The sequence below is a fragment of the Trichosurus vulpecula genome, unplaced genomic scaffold (assembly GCF_011100635.1).
Source record: "Trichosurus vulpecula isolate mTriVul1 unplaced genomic scaffold, mTriVul1.pri scaffold_161_arrow_ctg1, whole genome shotgun sequence".
NCBI classification, from domain to species: domain Eukaryota; kingdom Metazoa; phylum Chordata; class Mammalia; order Diprotodontia; family Phalangeridae; genus Trichosurus; species Trichosurus vulpecula.
Window position 1 is genome coordinate 5329 of NW_023494445.1, and position 9630 is coordinate 14958.

The 9630-nt window shown below is 46.6% G+C and overlaps 1 protein-coding gene across 1 annotated transcript; it reads left to right on the forward strand.

The window, feature by feature from the left end:
- Positions 1 to 5550: 5550 nt before the first annotated feature.
- LOC118833304 (inactive ribonuclease-like protein 10) lies at positions 5551 to 6189 on the forward strand. The gene has a single exon (XM_036740662.1). It carries the CDS (start codon positions 5551 to 5553, stop codon positions 6187 to 6189), a length of 639 nt encoding a protein of 212 aa, XP_036596557.1.
- The last annotated feature ends 3441 nt before the right edge of the window (positions 6190 to 9630 follow it).

Here is a 9630-nt window from a genome sequence, read left to right on the forward strand (position 1 = left end):
GACATCTACAAGTGCCTGAGTCTGTGTATAAATGAGTCTCTGTACGTGTTTGCCAGTGGATCCTAAGAGAAATGAAGGTCTTTATAATTAAGACAGTCCTCTGAGTTAATAAATCTTTGAAAATAGAAATTCAGCATCCACTATTGTATCTTAACTAACCATCTTTTCTGGCCTTCTTAATGTTTATTGACATAGCCTTAATGTTGGATATTGGCGATTTAATGTATGGACAAAGTCTCTCCAAATGCACTTTTTTTCTGTTGTCTTGACTTTCTTTTCCTTTTCCAGAAGACAAAGCTTTTAATCCCACAATTAGAGAGAAAGTAGAAAGTGCAACTAACCCTGAAAGGAGTAGCACATTGACTTAAATTTATATTCAAGTCTGTTGGAGGTAGATCTAATACCAACACTCAGGTTCAATTTGGGGACAGAATAAGGCACTCATAAATTATTGGATAGTTAACAAAAGAGAGGTTAATTTTACCCTAAAACAGCAAGGATAAAGAGTAAAGATCCAATGGCACATCTTCACCTTTGGCACCTTGGTCTCCCTCACCTACTTCTGGAAATATGTCTGGTCAGTAGGTACCCATGAAGACTGAGATGCTTAGACTCCACATGGCTGAGACTTTTTATTCCTCCAGTTAACCAGGAAGCCGCCTTGGGGCCAATGAAATCCCAGGGACAGCTTTGCCTCTGCCTTCTTTTAGGGAAAGCCAGTCTCTACAGACATGGAGTTAAAAGATGCTTGCTCCTTGGAAGGAAAGCTATGCAAATCTGGATGGTAGACTAAAAAGCAGACATCACCTTTCTGACAAAGGTCTGTATAGTCAAACGTATGGTTTTTCCAGTAACAATGTACAGCTGTGAGAGCTGGACCATAAGGAAAGCTGCAGAACACAGGATTGATACTTTTGAATTGTGGTACTGGAGAAGACTTTAGGAAGAGTCCCTTGGACTGCAAGGAGATCAAATCAGTCCATACTTAAAGTAATTAATTCAGACTATTCACTGGAAGGTCAATTTGGCCACATAATGAGAAGACGGGGCAAAAGGAAAAAGAGATAGAGAGGGTCATGGAAACAATGAACATGAACTTGGATAGGCTTTTGGAGATAGTGGGGAATAGGAGAGCCTTGTATGCTGTAGTCCAAGGGGTCAGGGAGAATCAAACGCAATGAAAAGCAGTGTCTGTTGGAAGATACAAAGAGGATGGATCTGGACCTACCCCATGCTGTGGGTGGGATGGAAAGAAGTTGCCTCAGGAAATGCTAGTAAATATTAGTCTGATCATAAGATATAAATGACTGATAGAAGATATTTTCCTCAGATCAATTTTGGTTGGGGGAGAGGGAACTGAGCACAGAGTTTGGGCAGGTGAACATTATCTATCCCCCTTAGGAAGGAAGGAAGGAAGGAGGAAAGGAAGTAAAGAAGGAAGGAAATAAGCATTTCTTAAGTCTACTATGTGCCAAACATGATACTAAGCACTTTAGGAAAATGATTTCATTTGATCCTCACAACAACCCTGGGAGCTCCGTACTACCCCCATTTTACAATTGATGATACTGAGGCAGACAGAGGCTAAGTGACTTGCTTAGTTTCACAACTAATAAGTGTTTGAGGCTGGAGTTGAACTCAGGTCTTCTTAATGGGCCCAGTGCTTTATCCAACATACCACCTTGTTGGTTAGGGTTAGAGAAGTGAAATTAGAGCCTGCTTAGCAGCGAGCTTCTAGGGGAAAAAAAGATTAGATTGACTGATTAATTTTTTATAAAGGTAGCTCTGCCCGGGGTACAGGGATGAGCTGGGATTGGCTTGACATAGATGCCTGCTTACCTGGGATCATATTTGGGACTTGGGAATGGTCAGTTAATATTTATATTATTAATGTTTAGTTAATTTAGTTAGTTAATATTTAATCACCTATAGTCCCAATTCTTAAACTATTTGTCTGAAGATCACTTTGGCAGGATGAATGACCCTGTACAGACCATTCATCATGACTGCTCTAATTCTCCACTGCAAACAAACCCAAATAGGATTAATAAAGAAAATAGCACCGAGTTTTGTTTGTTTAATGAGGCAGTAGAGGATATATTCAGGCAGCTAGGTGGTGCCATAGTGCGTAGAGCATCAGGCCTGGAGTCAGGAAGACTTATCCTCTGGCGTTCAAATCTGACCTCAGACACTTACTAGCTGTGTGACCCTGGGTAAGTCACTTCCCCCTGTTTGCCTCAGTTTTCTTATCTGCAAAATGAACCAGAGAAGGAAAATGACGAACCACTCCAATATCTCCACCAAGAAAACCCCAAATAGGGTCATGAACAGTCAGACAGGACTGAAAAACGAGGGAACAACAATAACAAAGAAGATACAGTATAAGCTTATTTTGATTCCTTCAAAACTTCACACTCTTCCTTACTTTTCTCATTCTCTTGAGTACCACCATCCTTCCAACAACCCTGATTTTTAATGGTAGATTCACCCTGGGCTATTTTCCTTTCTTCCTTCCCTATGTTCAACTAGTGCCGAAGGCGCATCAATCTTCCCTCTGCGATGTCTCTCGCATCCATTCCCTTCTCTCCACTTATACTGTTGCCTCCCTAGTACATGCCCTCTTCTCTTCTTGCCTGCACTATTTCAATAGCCTCCTAATCAGTCGCACTGCCCCCACCTATCCTCCTCACAGCTGCCAAAGAGATATGACTATAACATGTGCTTTGGAGTGACAAGTCTGGATCCTGGGGGAGGGAAGGGTGCAATGTCCCCTCAGTGTTCTAGGGTTAACTTTGAGGGGCTGGACAATGACTACCTCCAACTTGTCAAGATACTAGGAGACACCCTGTTTTCCAGAGCTAAGACCCAGCAAAGCAGGCTGTGCCCATAATTTGTCAGACCAATAATCCCTTGTGCTCACCCTCTGGCAAAATCACATAATTATTGTATTGCTTTGAGCAGTACCAGGTGTTCTCTGAGCTTGGACAAGCATCGGACAAGTACCCATGTTCTGGTCGTGGAGCCTTGCTACGTATCAAACTTGTCTCATTGTTGCTGTCACGGCTACAGCTCACAGCATAGCCATTAGTATAAGGATTAAGATCTCCCCACAATACCTTGGGTTCCCCCACTGGGGGAAGGACCCTGACACATGTATTATTGCTTGTAAGCCTTTCCCCCACTTTGAAATTAAACTTCTGTTTGATCCCTGACTCTGTTCTCTCTAGCCCTATCTGTTCAGTTCCAGACATCTGTGGGTTACAGGATGGCTCCATCCAGTTGACAGACTCTTACTATAAATGTGCTCACAAACCCCTATTTATGTGCTCCCACCTCCCATGATTATCAGTTGATATCAGTTAGCCAGCCAGCCTTGGCTTTTAGAATGGAGGCAAAAGTTGGCACAAATATCCCCACCCCACCCCCCAGCTCTCTGAAAGTTATGACCCACTCTTCCACTAGTATATACAGAGTCTAGGGGAAAGTGCACTCAAGCTTAGACAAAATATGTAGTCAAGGGGAGCTTACAGCTTCTGGAAGTCCTTTTGCTGATGTCTTCATGCTGTTTCCCTTAGGTTTGGGGTAGCTGTTCTGCTGGTTGTCTTGTAAAGCATTGAATCTGACTTTTCCTATCACACCCCCTGACACAGATACTGCCATACACTATCTCAAAGATAGTACTAAGAATAGGACACCAATTAAAAAGTCCAAATTCTCTGGTTGTCTGGGAGTCACAATGCCCTTGTCTGGCAAAGAAGGAGGGAGGGAAATTGAGACTGAGGGTCTTTTGTCATCCCTTTGGCAAAGCCACGTGATTCCTTCTGAGGAGCTTGGTTAGAGGCCTTCCTGCAGTCTCCTACTGTTCAAGCAACAGGGCCAGTGGGCATGGAGAAGAGGAGAGAAATCCTTGCTTCCCCCTGAAGAAGGATCTCACTTTGTAATTGCTCTAAGTCTTCTAACTGTTGGAGGGGTGACATTCTCTCAGCCAGTTACTACATGTTTCCTGTGTGGTGTTGTCTTCATCCAACAGCCAAGGATCAATAATCCTTTCGAGTCCATTCAAAGGGTTTTTGTCCTGTTTTGTGCAACTGAGTTTTGTCACTCTTATTCTAGGCATGAAGAAAGCATTGGTGATTTGGGCTCTGCACTGGGTATCCTGCTTTGGAACTTCTCTTACCTGGGACCAAAGCACTTGATTTGAAGAGTCAGGATGGCATTATGGAAACGGGGTTGTTGATTAAGTGATAAAAAGAGATTCATGGATGTTATGAAAGATCATGAAAGTAACTACAGTATTAATATAGGGACTATGTAAATTCACATCTGGTATAGCACAGGCATGATTGGTGTCCTTGAAGTGGAAAGCCAAATATCCACGATGGAGAGTTGAGTGCAAGGAAGACCAGATGTGTTGTTTTCCCCAAGGACAAACTTAAATTAACAAGAATTGAAAGAGACCCAGAAAATGGTCAGATCTAGTTGGTCAACTGGAGATCAGCTGCATGCAGCAGGGCTGTGGGTGTAAGCAAGGTGCGGAACAGCCCATTGATGGTACAGATGTACCTGCCCTCTTCCATTCCCAGGTTATTTCCTTTTTTGGTATTTGGAAAGCTTCCAGGGTCTTTGTGGCCCAGTTTCACAGGACTTGTATGGATAGGAGCAAAGGCTGGCTGGGAGTGTGCTCAGATTGGTGGAACAGGACTGTATTTAAGGGTACATGGCATACTGAGAGACACACCAGTTTTTCTTCTGCAGCTCAGTTTCCAGGCAACTGACCCAAGAGGAAGGAATTCGACCTTGTAAGGTTGGAGTGAAGATTACAGCTGAAGCCTTTTGGGTGCTTAGGTAAGTTAGCAAGTAATTGATTAAGTCATTGATTAAGCACCTACTATGTGCCAGGCACTGTGCTAAACACTGGGAGTACAAAGGAAGGCAAAAGGCAGTCCCTGCTTTCAAGGAGCTGTCTGATGGGAGAGACAATAAGCAAACAGCTATGTCCAAATGTATAAATGGGCTAAATTGGAAGTGACCAACAGAGGGAAAGCACTTGATTAGGGTAAGTCAGTAACAGTAGTGCTGGGAGTGCAGGTGTGGCCCAGGCTCCAAGCCAGAGAGCTACTTGCTCATTGGGCTTCAGACCTGAGAGGGCTGATTCTTCATCTGCTCCCTTTCAGCTTCACTCTGCTGCTTGGGACCAACTCTAATTAAAACTTAATTGGGAGGAGAAGGAGGAGAACCTTTGCTAGTTCGAGCTCCCAGCAGAATGGGATTTCACTCTGATTCCAGAAAAGCATTTGTACAACAACAGTTCATTTCTGTTCAAAGGGAGTACCTATTGACTTTCATCTTTTCCCACTAAGGTTGTCACTACATGGGGCCCAAATCCAAGCTCCTCCCATTCGGTTCATTTCTAGCTCTAGCCAGAAGCATTGGGCCACAGTTAGACCTTGCTTCTGTGAAACCACATCCTAGGGTGCAGGTATCTTCAGAAGAGATTCCCACTACCCTCCTTAGCTCCCTCAGTTCGACCTCTCTGTTTCCATAGGAAAGATGAAGCCAGTTCTACAGATCTTCCCCACGCTGCTGCTGCTCCTGGGCCTGGGGCTGGGACATCAGATGGCTCCAGCAATCCTAAAGGCCAGTCAGGAGCTAGCGGATCAGCTTTCAGACAGTGACTCATGGGAAGAGGCAGCTGAAGATATGGATGTCACTAAAGCCATGGAACCCCAGGAGGCTGGTGAGAATGGCATGCTGTTGTGGGATTCCTTGGAGTTGTCATTGGCAGAGGCTTTTCTCAGAGAAAAGGAAATGATGGGTAAGGAGGAAGCAGTGGCTAAGGAACTTGTCCATGCCAAAGATATGTCCTACTTGAGGCAGGTCCAGTTTAACAAGCACTGCAATGGCATGATGGCCCAGAAAGCCAGGCAGCCGAACAGCGTCTGTAAGGCAAAGCACTCCTTTATCCATGAAAACCTACACAAAGTCAAAGCTATCTGTACCACCCCAAGCATTCCTTGCAAGGAAAGGGGGCACGAATGTCACCAGAGCAGTGAACCTTTGAAATCAACCATCTGCCAGCTAACTGGGGACATAGTATTCCCCAGTAAAGATCACTACCAAAGTAGTGCTCTGACTGTGATGATCACCATTGCCTGTGATCTGAAGGATCCTGAGAGCCTTCGTTATTAAACAGGAGAGGGTAGAAATGGACTGATGCTGCTAATCTAGTCTTGTTGGGATGAACATATGGTTCTCAGGGAAAACCTGGCGTTGATTAGGGTCTCTATGCTTTTTATGCAAATAAAATATATGAAATTTGTGAATGTGTGCTAAATGTCAGCCAGTAAGAATTGTAACAGCAAACGAAAATCAGTTCTACATTAATGAACCCATGATTAAAGATAGCAGCTCCATGAGCTATCTAATATCAATGGAACAATCAAGGTAAGAGCAAACTCAGAATCTGATTGTTATATCACCAACTGAAGCAAGGATGGAGAAATTGAGGGTGGAGTCCATGGGCATGGCCACTTGTGCAACCCATGGCTGTCAGACTGTAACAAACTTCTACAGAAGGTATCATTCCCAAGGGATTCTACTCCCACTTCTCCATCAAACAGAAACTGCTCCTTCCACTCTGACACCAGTGTATGTGTCATATAGCTTCCTAAACAGCAAGTAATTGGAGGGTAGTGACAAAGCCAAAAGACAGCAAGTCACTTTGAGAAAATAAGTGCTAGTAAATGTTTGATGGATTGAAGGCTAGGAACATGACCAAAAGGAAAAGATTTTCTCTTGGAACACAAGAGACCCAGGAAACAAATCCTCCAGGATAGTGGAGGTGGGGCTGTACATGTTATTGGACAAGGCAGTGGGTATGTACATGGGGGTGAGGCAGGAGGTTCCTGGGACCAAGGGGGAGGGGGGAGAGAAAGAGAGATAGAGACAGAGATAGAGACAGAGAGAGATATACAGAGAGAGAGATATCAAGAGAGATAGGGAGAGAGAGAGAGGGAGAGAGAGACAGAGACAGACAGAGAGAGAGACAGAGAGAGACAGAGACAGAGAAAGAGAGAGAGAGAGAGAGAGAGAGAGAGAGAGAGAAGGTTAGGTGGTTAAGTAAAAGGTTGAGATCTGGAGAGGAGGAAAGTCAAACAGAACAGAGCAGATGGCCTGGAAGAGTAATGAAAGCAAAAGGCACTTATGGAATTGGGTCCTATTTCTGCACACATTTATATGGGCCACCACTAAGTGCTGGGGCCACAAATATGAGAAACCCAGACCGGCTGTGCCCCGGAGGTGCTCACGTCCCACCTGGGGCAGACAACACCCAGAGAAGAGCAGGAGGGGGAGAGGAGATACAGCATGTGCAGGGCTGGGGTAGGGGCTGCACCTCTGGCTAAGAGGGGTCCTGGCTGAGAGGGAGGCTGAAGAATGGGGTTGGGAGAGGAGGAATGAGAGGAAGTTAGGATAGATCAGAGATAGTTCTGATAGCTAGAGCTTCCCAAGGGGAAAACCTCCACTTCTCAACAGCCTCCATTCATTCAGGAGCAGGGAGGTGTGAAGAGGGCTGAGAAGGCTGCTAATGGACTTGAGCTAAGGTCAGAGCAGGCCCTAAATTGCCCTCCCTCCTTCTCCCTCTCAAGTCCTCCCTCTCCCACAATCAGGGTCACCTTCCCTCACCCACACCTGCCCCCAGCCCAGTGCCTAACCCACAGGGTGAGAGGGCACCTGACCAATGTTGAGCTATGGAACTGAACTGAACCCCCTTCTCCTTCCCTCGGCCCTGGGTCATTTTTCCCAGTTGTGAGGAGGGGCCAAACCATCAATGGAGGCAGAAGCTTCTCAGGGGAGGGGACAGTCCAAGCACATTGGAGTTCTAGAGAGTGAAGGACCCAGGGTGCAACCCTCACCCCCGCCAGTGCCAGCAGTGACCGATTGCCACCATGGAATGAACAGAACCATGGGCAGCAGAGCCTTTTCTGGCTCGGCTCAGCCACCCTCTTAAAGACTGTTCTCCTTGCACAGAATTTTCCTGTTGAAGTCCCTTCATTCTGAGGCTCTGTCCCCTTGGCTGGGGTTGGCCAAGGGAGCTTGCTTGCTGAACTCACTTTGAAGAGCCTGCAGGGCAGTGTGCCTCTCTGTCGGGCACAGAGATACTCATTTGATCCTTCTTAGGAGTCTCAGGTGTGGCTGCGGCTGCACTAGGAGGAGGGGGCTTCTTCGGAGCTCCGAGGGGTGGCTTCTGATGTCAGGCTGCCCCGAGAGGCCTCATTTGTCCAGGAAGCTTGGGACAATGGTCTTTGGTGAGAGGAGCCACCCTTTCTGCTAGCTTACAAAGGTCACCAGCACCTGCCGAGCCATTTTTTTCCTTTCTCCTTCACACCTTTCTTCCAGAGAACAGTGTGTGGAATGTGAGCAGGCTGGGTCTGTAGAGACTGCTTCAGCTCCCTCCTTTCCCCGGACCCCCTCATTTTCCCCTGCCCCAATTATTAATAGCGCCCTTGGGACAGAAGCTCAGGGGACTTATCTGACTTTGCCTACAGCTTTCCGCCCATTTTCTTCTGGTAGGATAGTGCCAGTGAGGCCACTTTTCCTGTCAAAGAGGGCAGTAACCAGGGTAGGGCCATCAAGTGTTCCCCCAGAAACACCTGTCAGAAAGGAACAGACCAGACATGAGCTTAATGCCCCCCGCCCTGCCAAGCACACAGCCCAAGGAGGGGGCTTGTGGACAGTGTTCCTAAAGCCTAGTCAGAGGAGGAACAATTCTTAGGAAGCACAAACCCAGCTAGGCCACATTGTTGTCTGTTAACAGAAAAGGAGGATTGTCTAGGCTGTGCCAGTCTGGTGGATTGCCTCCATGGTAACCAGTGTCTGAGAATTCAGAGAGCGGACCTTTTGGAGAGGGAAGAAGCTTCCTGAGCAGCATGCCCCTGGGAGAAAAAAGATCACTCACATGGCTCCTATAGCTGGAGGGACACCAACAAGGGGGCTCAATTTAGGAATAGGGGAACGTTTGATCAGTACATCAGCAAACATCTCTAGAGCAATCACCGTGTACCAGGCACTGTGCTAAGCATTTGACAAATATTATCTCATTCGATCCCCACATCAACCCTGGGAAGTAGGGGCTGTTATTATCCCCATTTCGCAGTTGAGGAAACCGAGTCACACAGCATTGAAATGACTTGCCCAGGGTCACACAGCTAGTCAGTGTCTGAGAGCAGATGGGAATTCAGGTCCTTCTGCCTCCAGGGCCACTGCTCCATCCACAGTGGCACCACCAGCTAAGTGTAAGTCTGAACTATCTAGGAGGTGAGTTGGCAGCAGCAGGGGTGGGCCTGGGGTGGGACAGGGGCCTGGGAAGCTGCAGTTGTGCTGGCACCTGGCTCTTCTCCTCGGTGGATCTAAGGAGCAGAAAGGAAGATAACACTGGCTGGCCATGATCAGAGAGATGGGCAGTTCCTGGGATCACAGTGGAAGGTCACCCTTGGGGAGCCACCTGAGAGGGAAGAGCTGGATGATCTGATCCATCACCCTCCAAGCATCTGAGAAAGATCAACAAGATCCCCCATCATATGCTTCATTTCATCAGGTGTCCATCCAGCAGCGGGGTCCTTGTCATGTCCT